Source organism: Heterodontus francisci, chromosome 32 (genome assembly GCF_036365525.1).
Source record: "Heterodontus francisci isolate sHetFra1 chromosome 32, sHetFra1.hap1, whole genome shotgun sequence".
Classification (NCBI taxonomy): Eukaryota; Metazoa; Chordata; class Chondrichthyes; order Heterodontiformes; family Heterodontidae; genus Heterodontus; species Heterodontus francisci.
Window position 1 is genome coordinate 29,456,992 of NC_090402.1, and position 14,741 is coordinate 29,471,732.

Below are 14,741 nucleotides of genomic sequence, written 5' to 3' on the forward strand. Positions count from 1 at the left end.
AGCCTTTCAAAACAGCTGATTACTCACAGGACAGTAGGGAAATCTGCCGCAGCATGAAACTCCTGTTTTACATGCTGTTGTTGCTGGTTGATTATGGGAGAAATTAACGTGACCCTATTCTTTGGACGTTTGCAACTGTTAAGTTTGGCGATGCAGGCTTACCTAAATGTAGAGGTGCTGTGGCACAAATTCAACATTGCAGCCGTTTTACACCTATTTTGGATTCCTAAATTCAGGTAGACACGCTTGCATTGCACAACATCAGACTATTATTCCTAGGTCTTGAGCAACCTAACCAGCAGTCCTTAAAGGGATTGCCGGAAGCCAGGTAAAATAGTGTCCCAAATTTTGTTTTTTTTTCGTTGAAGTCGGAAGGTGAAGGAGTGCTCCACCTTGCTCCAACAACGGTTGGCCACAACCAGCCTATGCTCACTCCCTTACCCATGGGCCTCAGCTGAAATTGGTTCATCCTCGACCAGCAAACTACCTGATTGGGTGCCCAATTTGTGCCACCAGCTTGCAGGAATTAGATGGCGGCCTGAGGACCAATTTAGGATGGCCCTCGGGCCTCTCATTCTGGCATGCCATTGTTGCTTTCAGCTGGAATTGCATCCAGTTTCTGACACTATCCAATTTCCGCCCTGCTGTTTTTAATGATATAGGTCAAGAAAGCAACAGTGGACTTGACTTTTCATAGATAAAGCACTGATTCTAGCTGCGTGGCTGTCCAGATCAGCAGACAGATCTTGGATCGTTTAGTTTTGTGATCTCTAGATCTCTGATTTGCCCCTCGTTGAAGATTTACTGATATTGTGAGGCAAATTGTAACTCCCAAAGTCAGCTGGGATGTAAAAATATATAAAATCTGAAACCCTGCCCCGACCCACCTCGAATCTGCCTACTTCCACTTTTAATGGAGGTGGAACAGGGAGTCGGCAGTGAACCTGCTCATAGGAGTTAGGTGTAATTTAAATATTATAATAAGGCTGCACGTCTTAATGATGAAAGATAACTGACCTGAAACATTCACTTTGCTTCTCTGTCCGCAGATGCTGCCAGACCTGCTGAGTATTTTCCAGCACTTTTTGTTTTTATTTCAGATTTCCAGCATCTGCAGTATTTTGCTTTTATATTTGTCTTAAATTATGATTGTCCAAAACATCAATGGATTTCCCAGAGATTCCCCCCACCTGCTTACATTCCCTTGAGGAAATGGGAATGCTGGGAATTGTCTGTGCATCCAGCAGTGTTCCCACGTGTGCTTGTTCATTCAACACACTTTGATAACAAAAATGTTGAAAGATTTTACATAAAATAGCACAGAATGAGAATAGAATACTTGACTATCAGTCACATCCTTTCTGCAGACCACATCGACCTATCCCCATCATGGACTCCTAACTCCTGGGGCTAAATTTTGTCAAAAAGAAAATCAATAAAAATCAAAGGAAATCATCCAAAACCTCACTCCACCCATTTCCATTATTTAATCCTGGCACCTGCCCTATACAGACAACTCTTCCCCTCTCCAGGCCCCAGCTGCACAGGGAGTATTGTGCTCTGCTCAGTCTGTATTAATCCTTGTAAACTTTTTTGCATTGAACTGAAAATGTCCATAATGAAAACTCGAAAAAGGGGGAATATTTTTGGTTCTATGCACAAATATTGAATTGTTTACTTTTGCAAAAATATTAAGTGTATAAAAAGCTTTGTGTATCTCTTTATCAAAATCCTTTTTAAAAAAAAAAGCCAGGTATAAAATGGTATATGTTTATATATCCATACTTACCGTGACATGAATTTAATATTTTATTGGACAGTGATCAAGACTGGATTTTTAAAAAAATGTTAATGCATTATATTGCAGCAGCTTAGCAATATTAAGTATTCTGCTCCAGTTTACTTCTAATTTTGATCATTTGTGTAGAAATTGTAAACATGAGTTAAGTGTTTATGATCTCACTATGGAAATCTAATAGAGGAAGTATTTTTCCATGATATATAATGTATTGTGCGTAGAAGTTAAAATTGCAAAGCACTTAACTGAACTACTTGCACTCATTCTATTTATGGAATTTTAAAAAAATCTGTATCTGTGCAGATGGCACGTAACCAATGGAGGGCTTTGACCCCTTTCTAATTTCTCATTGTTACAAAGGAACTGGATATGTTTGCATAGTGTGTGGTGCTAAGTTTACTACTGGATGTAGCCTGGTGGAACATACACAGTATGTACACCAACAATATAGACAGTATGAGTATAAATGGTACAAGGAAAGGTTTTATAGACTGTCGCTATTGAACAAACACATAATTCAAAGCTATCCAGGTGAAGTGTAGGGCTGATATTGTAATCAGTAGGAGGCATGTTGTACATGACATGCCAGAATTTTATGCCCTTCTCAGTGAGCGGGCTGGGATGCGGTGGGGGCATAAAATCATGTAGGATGGCTGGGATGCCGTTAGGGTACTAGTGGGGGCAGGCAGGCAATCTACCAGCTGCAGGGGAGGTGGCAGGTGGCCTGCCCACCCATAGGCCAGTTGAGGCCCTTAAGTGGCACTGGTATTTTACCAGCAGCGGATAGGCATCACCACCTGAGGAGGCCTCCCAGAAATGCCTGGCAGCCTCCTTGTGGACTGGGATGAAGCCTCCTGATTAGGTCCCCTCTGCCGCATGGAGGGCCCCTCCAGCAGCATTGGCTGCTTCTGCTGGAACACCCCCCTTCTCCTCTCCTCTCCCAACACCATCTTAATCCAATCGACCCTCACCAGGGCCTGGCTGATTGGCCCTGGCGATCCCTGATCCCGCTTACCTGTTCAAGGTTGGTGTCCAGCTTCCTCCTCACCGTTTGCAGTCTCAGCAGTGGCCACTGCTTCTGGTGGCGGTACTGGGACTGATGAGCTGCCGGTTCTCTAATTGGCCAGCAGCTCTTGGAGGAAGAATGTCTTGCCTCAGAGGGGCAGATGCCTCCATTGCAGGAAATTAATTGCCCGAGCTATGCCAAATAGCAGTGTGGCTTCCAAGTCCGGCAGAGGCAGGCAAAGCAACAACGCTCGCCATTGACCTCAAAGTAAGCCTCGCTGAGAGATCAAATAACCTATCCGGCGAGAATTTCATCTCTAGCGTTGTGCAGTGCTACTGTAACTGATTGCAGTGTTCTTTATTGGGGATTCCCAGCATGGAGCTGGAGTGATTTCATTAGGCTGTCCAAGCAGTTCACATTAAAGGATTTTCACAGACCCCCAAATAGAAAATAAAAAACAGTAAAATATTTTTTTTTTTTACACACAGCAAATTAAAGATTGGGACATAGATTGGGTGAAGATAGAAGCTAAAATATTCCAAAAACATTTTTACAAAGAAAAAAACCCAAGATCTACTAATGAATCATTTAACTGCACTCCATGATTATAAACTATTGTTTCAGGGCCAGTTCAGATGTTCAAATCTTATCAAATCATATTGCTGTTAAAAACCCAGTTACACTTGGTGCAACTTTTTATGGGGTTTCTAAAAGCAATATGGGAATAAGAAAATTGAAATTCTCACTGATTTCAATGATTGCCAGCTTTGTGGGGGCGACAGTCCACAGCGCAGTCTGTGTCAGAACCAAGTGACAGTCTGTAATTTCAGAATTTCCATGCTAATCTACGCACACCTGATAGCCTGAAGTTGCGGTCAGTTTTAGGAGGAGTAGTGACGATGAACACTGACAGATTGCCATCATCACACCCGCAAAATCTGGGCCCAAGGCTTTAAGTAAAATAGAAGAAAATAATATAATAGACTTTGTGCAAAAATTGCCCATGCACTATTTTAAACTGTTTTACCATAGTCCCCTTACTTTTCAGTGAGTATTTTTTTTGTGTTCTGTTCTTTCCCTGCTGACTTGTATCGATTTTAAGATTTCTGACATCATACGGTGCTTGAACTAAATATTTCTGTGACAATTAAAATATCTCCTGGCTCAGTATAAACTTGACTGAAAATTAGACTGAGATACTGCAGTAGTGATTCTGTACAGTTTTGTTACAGTATGTTCAAGAATTTTAAAATAAAACATCACTACTGCCTATAAATGAGGATGGAAAATGATTCCCAAGACAGATCGAAGGAAGTCTTGAGTGTGAATCTTGCAATTATGAAGACAGTAGGAAGCTATCCAGTTATAGCAAAATTAAAATATTGGCAACTTTCTACATGTGCTTTCTGGGATTATTGGCATGGAATCAAATGGAGCCTTCCCTCATACTGTGTTATAGTTAATAACTCAATTAAATTGTTTTCATTGGCCTGGATTTTGCCATCAGCAGCAAAGTGGCTGCTGACTGCAGAAAAAATCTGTACTTACCTGGTTCATGGGCTGCAGCAGAAAATTCTTCTTGCTACAGCAGGGCCTAGTGTTGGTAGAAACAGTGAGGTCTTCCAGTGTAGCACATTGCTGGTGAAGCTATGCCCACTCGTGATATCATGAGCTGAAGACACACCCCTAGAGGTCGGGCATGAGCTCAATGGCAGGTGAGTTTTTTGCTATGATATTTTAAAACAGTTATAACACTTTTTAAAACTTATAAAATTGTTAACAGTATTTATAAGTTTCCAAATTTTAAAAAGTTTATAAACTTTCAAATAATGAGACAGGTTGAAGGGGAGAGAGACTGAGAGGCAGAGAGAAGATACGGCGAGAGACAGGCACGAGAAAGTTCTGTGACAATTCTCTCTGGCCCCTGGCTTTGCCTAAACCTCCCGTCTGCCAGGATCTGCCCTTCTGATATCTACGCCACCCGGCTCCTCCACCTGATGCTTTGCTGTGTTTTATCCCCTCCCATCAATTGCTGTTTCCGACATTGATAGGACTAAGGGGGTGGAGGGGAAGGGGAGCCAGTAATTGTGAAGAACTGCGATTTCATTGCTGATATTTTCATTCCTACTGCCCTGCCTGACATTATTACCACTCAAATAAACAATGCCATCAAAATATATCCACTTTAAATTTACTTTTCGCTAAGGTCCTTCCTTGCTGATTTACGCCTGTGATTACCAGCCCTAACTCTTTGCACATAAAAATCCGTGCAAGTTTTGTGCAAATAGGTAGAATTATCCCACTACTGGTCCCTGCCACGTTAAACATCGAAAAAGTGGGAGCATCAGCATGGCCTCCTCTGAGTTCATTGAAGCACACTGCACCTTCTGGGTTTTAGCGTAAGTGAGATCGCCGGATGTTGCAGTGCTGTTGCGGCTGTCAAGTCATTCACCATTATTGAGAAAGGAAAATCTGGACCATTATGTTTGGACAGTTTATTGCATAAAACTAAAAAAAGGACACTCCAGAACAAGTGGATCCAGTCAGTCTTGATTTGCATTTGCAAAAGAGCTGCCAGTTATTGCAGCTATGTTGTTCGCAGGTCAGCTCTTCTGACATTCCTGTTCTCACGCCAAATCAACATTGCTGTTAATTTGTCTCAAAATATGTTACCCAAAAATTCACCCAGTGAATATATGAGTACTTGTTAAAATGTTAATATGCTTTTGTACATTATGCATATAGGATGCTCAGTTTTTAGAAAAGCTTTTTGTGTTAGTTTATCATAAGATTTTACACACAAAGCAGGAAATGCAGTTCTGCTTTTCTAACCCAAGGCCTGGCGCTTAGATGGTGTAGTTGGTCTCCCTGTGCTAGCCATGAGAATATGAAAAGATGCTGTAGCTGTATGAATATGTTCACAATGATACCCTAACTGGAATACTTTGCTGGAAAAACTTTGTGAAAAATAGGTCTTAGTTACTCCTGGTTTTAAAAAAAAGTACTGCTGGATTTACCTTGATGTGACTGGCGGGCGATAGAGGAATATAAAATTGTCTTATGTGATGGCCTGTAATCATTTTAGAACACCTTTTTTGTAAACTGGTCCACAAAACTAATTTCCAGCTGAAGGAGTGAAGTATAAATGGATATTTATCTAAAAAAGTAGACCCTGACAGTTTAAATGAGAAATGCTCTAATCAGGAGGTGCATTGAGCCACACAGACCAGGAAGGTCCACTTTGCAACCCTTTGTTTGGGCTGCAGTAGCGGATCTCAGCCAATGTAGTGAGTGAGTGCAATTGGATGCAGTGTTTCTGGATTTGGGAGCCACGTTTCCACTCCCAATCACTAGCCAGTAGATCTTTGCTAGCAGATGTGTTATTGTTGAGTGACATGGGATTGGGCGTAGCCATGATGCTTCCCATGGTTGATAACTGTTGGCATCCAAGTCTAAGTTCAGATGTGACCAGTGGCCACGTGGGTAAGGTATGGAGGGTAGCCAACACCATGGAGCCAAACCACAGAAAGGTGCAACACAGTTAGGAGAAGTAGGATTAAATCATCAGGCTCAGGTTGGTGTTCTATGGTATTGAGATATCAATTTGGTTCCAAATATGTGCCAAGTTTTTTGTATAAATTCCACCCCAAGAAGCAAGTCAATTTCTACATTAATTTATTTCGCTTTTTTTTTGGCACCAAAAATATTCAATACCTTCAGTAAAATACCATAATGTCAGACCTTACCATTGAGTTTTGTATTTGTCCTATGCCATATGATGTTTGAGATTAGGATTAATATTAGAGACATTTCTGCCCGAAGAGTTGAACTTATCCTTAGCAAGTAATTCTTTCAAAATAAAGTGTGCCTGTGCCAGTTGCAAGCAACTTAAAATAAGTCATTTGAAAGAGCTGGAAATCTTTCTAAATTGAAAGAGATTTTACACTTCATTAAAGGGAAAGAGTTGGCTGTAACTAATACAAATTTAATGTAGTCTTTCTTGTTAGTATGATTTATTCCAGTAATTACAATTCAAATTAAAATGTGCCTTTCAAAGGGAAAAAGAACCTGCTGGCCAAGATGGTGCCATTAATTGTGGAACAATGTTGCTTGCAGCATTCGTCCCTGAAATATTTATAACCTACAGCCTTCAACGGTTCAGGTTGAATGAACAAGTTCTTTAGGGTTGGCAGAACTAAGTTATTTTGTAGCACAATTTAAAAAAAAAGTATTTCAGCAGCTTTGTGTTACTGAATGTTCCAGTTGCAGCATATGGTCAAAAATACCTCATCAAGTTATCAAGTTTGTTGCACTCAGTCATCCTCAGCTTGTGTGTGTTCCCGGCACTCCCCCCCACCCCCGCCACCCCAATGTTTTGGACTGATGAAAAGTTGGAATTACAAACACAAACACAATTGCATCCTTGGCTTATGGACCACTGGTTGTCATTTTTATTCTCACCACCCTGCCTCCCACATTCTGCAGTTTTACAGTTAAGGTGTAATCATTCCTGTGCAGTAGGTGGGCAGACACCCTAAATGATAAGTTAAAATTGACTGCTCAGACATGGTCTGAGCAGGTCAGGACTGTCCCCATCGTTGGGGAGTTGTTTCGTCTTCACTTGTACCTCTCTGTGGCACCAGCTTGAGACCAGGAATCTGGGATATGTTAGACTGGATCAAAGTTCATGTGTTGGGACCTCACTTTGTGTTTGGACTGTAATCCCTCAGAATACTTTTTTGGAAACTCTAAATAATGTTGAGGATCGAGACATGACAACTAATTTCACTGTTTTCTTCTCGCTAAACACTGAATTTGTAATTGGCCAGTTGTGTACATGTGGAAGAGTTGACAGATGTTTAGTTTCCTGCAAGAAGGAGAATGGTTCACGTCATGATTAACTTGCAATAAGAGCAAGTGCAGACATATGTCAGCAGCTTTGTGTGGGTGCCAATCTTGCATATCTAATTAGACGTTTTGAGAAATTCAAGGCTAATTACTTCTATTTGATCACTAGTCTATTAAAATAACTGTAGATAGCAGTCACTTAGTGGGTGAATGTACTTTGTTGTGGCACTGAGCTCGACAGACTGGCTCTGTAGCACAACACAATGGGTGGCACAGTGGCGCAGTGGTTAGCACCGCAGCCTTACAGCTCCAGCGACCCGGGTTCAATTCCGGGTACTGTCTGTGTGGAGTTTGCAAGTTCTCCCTGTGTCTGCGTGGGTTTCCTCCGGGTGCTCCGGTTTCCTCCCACAAGCCAAAGACTTGCAGGTTGATAGGTAAATTGGCCATTGTAAATTGCCCCGAGTATAGGTAGGTGGTAGGGAAATATAGGGAGAGGTGGGGATGTGGTAGGAATATGGAATTAGTGTAGGATTAGTATAAAAATGGGTGGTTGATGGTCGGCACAGACTCGGTGGGCCGAAGGGCCTGTTTCAGTGCTGTATCACTAAACTAAACTAAACATTTACTTGCTGAGTAGGAAGCTTTCTACAGTTATTTCAGAAATTATATCAGCGTCTCTGTCCCACTGGACCAGGGAATGGGAAAACAAATGGCCAGGATTCTCACTCCCAACTGCAAACTTGCAACTACTGTTGGAAAGAATGTGGATATGAGGCAAGCTCAAGATCGGTGATGATGCCCATCAGGATTCAACACACATCATCTAGCCCTATTTATTTTAGAATAACCATATGGTTCCAATGAGGCAGCACCTCAGAAGAGGAAGAGAGTTGGAAGTTAGGGTTGGGTGAAGTGAGCGGAAATGAAATATTTACTACCTTTAAGGCTGGATCTCGTGCTGGAGGCGGGGCTTCTGATGCCAGGCTGAAAAGGTGGGGGGAACCTTGCCTCTGCCTTTTCGTGCCCCCCCACCCCCCGGAGCAATGCTCTGGTGTTTTTAAATCAGAGTTTCAGGAGGTGGGAGCTAGTGGGCCAGCAGCTCAGCAGTATGGGCAGTGCCACCGGGAGCGGTGGCCACTGCCGGTACTGCAGAGGCCTCGGACCCAGGCCCAGCGCTGGAACTTTGGACAAGAGGTAGGGTGAGTTAGGGTTACCGGGGCCTTCCAGACTGGCGCCGGGGATGCTGGGGGGTGCTCTTGCAGACCGGGGGGTGGGGGTAACTTGATACCTGGTGAGGGTCCTCCGTGGGCCACAAATTGTCCACGGAGGAGGGACCCACCCCACCAAGCCTGCAGGGAGAGCACCTCGTGTTACAAGGTGACCTCCCCGCATGGTGGAGTCAAGGTGGTGAGGTGGCCTTAGTGTCGCTGACAGCACTGCTGTCCCCCACCACCCGTTGCAATGCTGTGTGCCCCCCCCCCCCGCCTCCGACCCTGACTCCAGGGGCCATAAATACAGCCCATAGTGTGGAGATGATATATAAAATATTGTTTTAATTAGAAACTTGTCATTTTAGGGTATTTTAGTTATTTTACTTTCTAGTTGTGAGAGATGAAGTAAACACATGAAAACGATACAAGCCCCTGGCAAGGAAAGAAACAAATAGTAACAAAGCCCAAAGGTAAAGCTTGATTAACCATACAGGACCCTCAGAGTATGTTTTGGCATTATCAGCACAAGTGGCAAAGCACTAGATACTCTGTCACGACCTGAGAAAGTGTTTTACTTCCTGCACAATTCAATAACAAATTAAAGTTGTTTGGGGGCTGGTGGGAGGAAAAAAACACAGCCAAAGAATAGGTTAGAAAAATTAATCTCTTCATGACTAGTCTGTCAAGTCTCTGAATAAGCAAGTTAAGAAGTGCATGGGTTTAGAACATGCTTATGGCTCTGTGTAGTAGGATGTAGTACATTTAGAAACTGTATGTCACTTGTAATTTCATATCTGTAATTCAGTTTTCTGTTTGCAGAGGATTTGAATGAAGACTATCAGACACAGCCATGTGCTGCAGTTGAACAAAACATACCAGTGAAAGAATCTGGTCCAGCCCTGTGGTCAGGTACAGTGAGAAGCTGATAAACAGTTGAATCAGTACTGGCAAACATTTCCACTCACCGCCTTTGGAACAGATCTGTGCCTGCATTTCTGATGGTTTTTTTTGAGCTAACCTATAAGTCAGGCTTTAATTCTAGATTTACATTGTAAGTTTAGTGTCAGTGTGATGGTAATTTCAGTGCAAAACAGTCTGTGTTTTGCACCAACAAGTAAACATGCAGCACAAGTGCCCCATAGAAACCTTGCAAAATAATCCTTCCTGCCAAAAAAACTTATTTGGATTGTTTGATGAAATCCAAGCATTGCACCTTTTATTTATATTAGAGAACTGCTCCCATTGGAAACTGCTGGCTGCCTTGTTGCTGAATCTGCTCCTTAAGTCTTGTCAGACTGATTTGGCAACAGTGGAATGACACGTGCTTGGATTGAACTGTAAGCAGTGGCTTTAGACTTATGAATGCAATTTTAACAAGTTTGCAAGGGAAAATTTCATGCGTTCACAGTTAAAATAGAAAGAGTAATTACACTTCTGAAGCACCTTATCCACTGTTGCAACATCTTAAAGCTGTTGTTGCAGGAATGTCTGTTCAGGTCTGGAATGACAAAATCCTGCTTCGCCTTCCTGTGACCACATCCAAAATGCTGCTGCCGTTTATATTTGCTACTGGCAGCACAGTGATTGGAGGCATCAGCGGAACTACTTTGTCAAGGGTTGAGGTGGCCTTAGTGTCGCTGACAGCACTGGCATTGCTGTGCTTACCATAAAGTGTTTCCTTCCACAGCAAAGAAAGTAAATTGTGTGTTAGTTATAAACTCTGTGTACGCGTTGTCACAGCATAAAGAATCACGAGACAGCAGATGCCAAAATGGGTTGCAGTAAAGATTCAACAAGAGCATGGTCACAATCTTTTCAGTGACTTGCATCTTGGAAACAATTTCTAATGCACTGATCAGCATTGTAGGAACTGTGGGCAGTCACTGACTTGACATTGTTCTTCACATTAGTATAGTTGACTGAGGTTTTATTTACTTGGTTGGATTGATGCAACTAATTGTTGCCCCTTGAGAAGCTAATTAGTCATGTATTTGAAGATCGGAACTAGGACTTTTCTGCCCTGCATAATTCATCTACTTATTGGTGAAACTGGCTAAACCATTGTAGCAATCATTCCCATCTACCAGGAAAAATGTAAAGCGCAGAATGCCTGTTTTCAAACTGTCCAAGAAACAAAATGTATTACAGATCAGGAATAATCAATATTTATGGTGATGTGTTTTGTGGCTGAAATAATGTTTTAAATGGATTGCAATTTTTTTTAGTATTCATACATGTTGTCTTATTCCAGGTGATTGCAGATTGCCTGCTGCTTGCCATTATGCTGCATTACAGGATTCCCGAAAAGAGGAAAGTCCAATTTTAAACCATCATTCAGGTTATAAATTGTCTTTTAATTGTGAATTGCTGCCACCCTTGTTAGATGTAAAATGTTTCCTGCTTTTAGATTACAGCATCAATAACTTTCTGAAAACTGTTTCCTTTCTAGATGACATGGTTTGTAACATTTGTGGTAAAAGGTACAAGTACATGTCAAGCTTCTGGAAGCACAGAAGAGACCATGAAGCAAAAGGTGAGCAGTAAAATACACAGCCTATGCATTGCCACCTAATGATGTGCTGCACTCCTGTTGGACGCGCTCTTTCACTGTGTGGTGGAGGCTTCTCCCACCAGTGACTGGAATAGATCATTTTCACTGGTACCCAGAAAGCTTCCTTTGAGCTTTGAAGGGGAGGGAGATTTCTACAAAACAAAAGGGGAATTAAAGGGATTGTGAAGAAATGAATTGTGTGGTGGGAAGATCAAGTACTCAGGCTGAGTTTGCATTCTGCATTGTTCAGTCCTGATCTGTTTCCTTCCATTGCAGAAGCTGGAAATCGGAAATAAAAACAGAAAATGCTGGAAACTGCTCTAAGGGTCAGGCAGCATTGGTGAAAAGTGAGAAAATTAACATTTCAGACCCACGGCCATTCATCAAACCTGGAAGATGTTAGAGATTAATAGTTTTTAAACAAGTGTTTTCCAGTATTTTCTGTCTTTTTTATTACTGATCAATTTCATTCAAATAAAAAATATTTCCACAGTCTCTAACATGGAAAGCTTTGTAATCTGTACATGATTTGATCAGTAATGAGAATAGTTCAAGAATTTACAGCAACAACTTGAATCTATATAGCACCTTTAATATAGTAGCCATTCAAGAAACCACTTGTATCCAGACTGCGTCACAGTCTTGATCCAAACTTTGGCACAAGTGTTAAATCCAGAGCAGATGAGAGTAGATACGTCAAAATTAAGGCAGCATTTGGCACCAAAGAGCCCAACAGAATGAAAGTCAACAAGAGGGGTCAAAGGAAAAATTGACACTAGCGGGAGTTATATCCGATTCAAAGGAAGATAGTTTTGATCATCAAGAAGACAACAATCATAGCCCTAGCACACGACTTCGTCAGGGAAGTATCCTTGGTCCAATGATAAACTATTTTATCAGTGACCTTTCCTCTCTTAATGTTAGAAATAGGGCTGTTTGTTGACAATTCTACAATATTCACAACTCCTTGGATAATGAAGCAGCATATGCTAGTTGACAGCAGGACCTGAATATTATCCAGGTTTGGCTTGACAAATACTGTAATTGGTGGGTAATGACCATCTCAGACAAGAGAAAGACCAGTTACCTCCACCAACCATGTTTCTGTGGGGGTGCATGTGGTAAACTAGTGATCAGAACTTGAATTGGACCAGCCATGTCAACACTGAGACTACAAGAACAGGGCAGAGGATGGGAACTGTACAATGAGTAGATCAACTACTGACCTGTCAAAGCCTCTGCATCCATCTACAAGGCTCAGGTATATACATGCAAGTTATTGTTGTGATGTAATATTCAGAGCTTGCCTGGTTGCAGCCACTACTGCACTCAAGAAGCTCAACACTATTGACTACACTAGTTCTTATTTATATAATGTCACTTCAAGGAGAAATAAATGTGCTGAGAAGTTTGTCAACAGATTTTTTTGAATAGTACAGTACAAATCAAGTTCAAGAATAATATCTTGCCTAAAGAACAGATATGTTGTGATGGAGGTCCTCTTGGCCTAGGTCCATTTTAAATACTGTGACTAGTTCAGCCATATTTATGCTTAACTTCTGTGAATTTTAATAATGGTTATCTTTGGTTGAGAATACCCGAGAGTCATTCCTCTGTTATTTCAAACTCGGCTACTGTTTTCTTCAACTGAGAACATCTGTTTACCCTGATTGCACAGTTTTCCCCACAGAACACCTGTTTCGTATCCCACCTCTACACTATTAAGGCATGTCAGAGGTAGGCAATTAGTTTACACAAAAACAAACCAATTAAGAATGCTGGTGCCTCCACATGCAAGGTATATTTTAACTATGCCAATTAGTTTGCACAGAAACAACCCAATTAAGAATGTTGATGCCTACAACAATTAAGACATATCCAGAGCTAGGTAGTTAGCTCACACAGCAAAACCCAATTGAGAATGCTGATACCTGTAGTTTTAAAGGTCATTTTTATTTGAGACATTCACTGGCCTTCATCTTGAATAGGTTTGTAGAACAGTGCAACAGCATACTAGTCCAGTTACCAAAATCTCACCTGCTTACACCACCATCCAGGACCGTTTGCTCAATCAGTGCCACTGTGCTCAACATCCACCACCCACCCAATCAGTACTGTGGTTGCAGTTGTACTATCTACATGATGTACTGCAGAAATTCCCCAATGTTTTTTTTAAATGGCATCTCCCTCTCCTAGAGCATCATCATCTCTAAGTCACACACCATCTTTACTTGGACATATATTGTCATTCCTTTATTGTCACCGGGTCAGTATCCTGGAATTCTGTACTGAATGGTATTGAGAGCTGTATTCATAATGACTGCACAGGTTCAAGGAGAAAGCCCACCAGCACCTCCTTAACATCATCTAGGGATAGATAATACATATAGCCTTGCTTGTGTTACTCACATCCTAAGAACAAAAAAAAGGTGCTTAGCAAAGGAGAAATAGCTTAACAGCTATCAGAAGCAAACTAGAGGAGGGGTTCAAAAGGCAGATTCAGTGGTTGAGAAGGCATTTGAAGCTGTGGAGAGAGCACCGTGACGAGGGGTGCAGGCAGACCGTTGAATACTCTGTCACTAAAGGTAGAGCAGAATGAGAGAGGATGTGATAAGAAGGTCAGAGGAGGAAGAGCTCTTGCCTTTAACTGGTGTTTGGTGTTAAAATATAATTGATGAAACCTTAACACATGGCTAGTACTGGTGTTTTTGGATTATCTGGCTCTGTTGACTTTTGCAACAAAGTTGTAAAATTGTCTCCACAACTTCTAATAATGGCTTTGGGCATTTTAAGACCAGACGTTTCCAGTTTTTAAGTTATTGAAATAATATTGAAATTAATTAAATTTCATTTAGAGAAACAATGGATATCACTGTGCACTACCGATGGACAATAATGAAGTCAATTCCAGTTCCATAATCACTTTTTACAAAACTGTATTCATATCTCAGGAATGTTTGTAGAATCTATACTGATTGGTTTGTATACCAATACCACAATCTGTATCAAATTAAGTGGGATGAAATTATTTTCTTCACCAGTGAAAAGGTTGGAATTACTCAACACCAACTTTGTTACCCAGCAGGTGAGACCTCAGTATGCTGCAGCATCCTTCTGCTATTTCATGCTGCATCAACCTCACAATGATATTTAACAAGGAAGGGAAAGCTTTTTAAAGAAACAAAAATTTTACATTCTATAAAATGTGTTCCACTTATTTGCTCACTGTAGTAGAGCTGATAAATTACTTGTGTGTGCTAAAAATATTTCGTAAAACTCAATCAGTCTCCCAGAGGTCAGAATGACATCAAATCCATTGGTTCATTG

General features: G+C 41.3%; 1 protein-coding gene across 14 annotated transcripts in view; it reads left to right on the plus strand.

Moving 5' to 3' along the window:
* The window catches only part of LOC137347729 (zinc finger protein 672-like), a 132,039-nt gene that overhangs the window by 63,158 nt on the left and 54,140 nt on the right, over nucleotides 1-14,741 (plus strand). For all 14 annotated transcript variants that reach the window (XM_068012598.1, XM_068012599.1, XM_068012600.1 and 11 more), the window contains 3 exons: nucleotides 9,683-9,772; nucleotides 11,115-11,201; nucleotides 11,313-11,396. In XM_068012598.1, coding sequence (XP_067868699.1) covers nucleotides 9,683-9,772; nucleotides 11,115-11,201; nucleotides 11,313-11,396 — 261 coding nt within the window. The remainder of the gene's footprint in view (nucleotides 1-9,682; nucleotides 9,773-11,114; nucleotides 11,202-11,312; nucleotides 11,397-14,741) is intronic.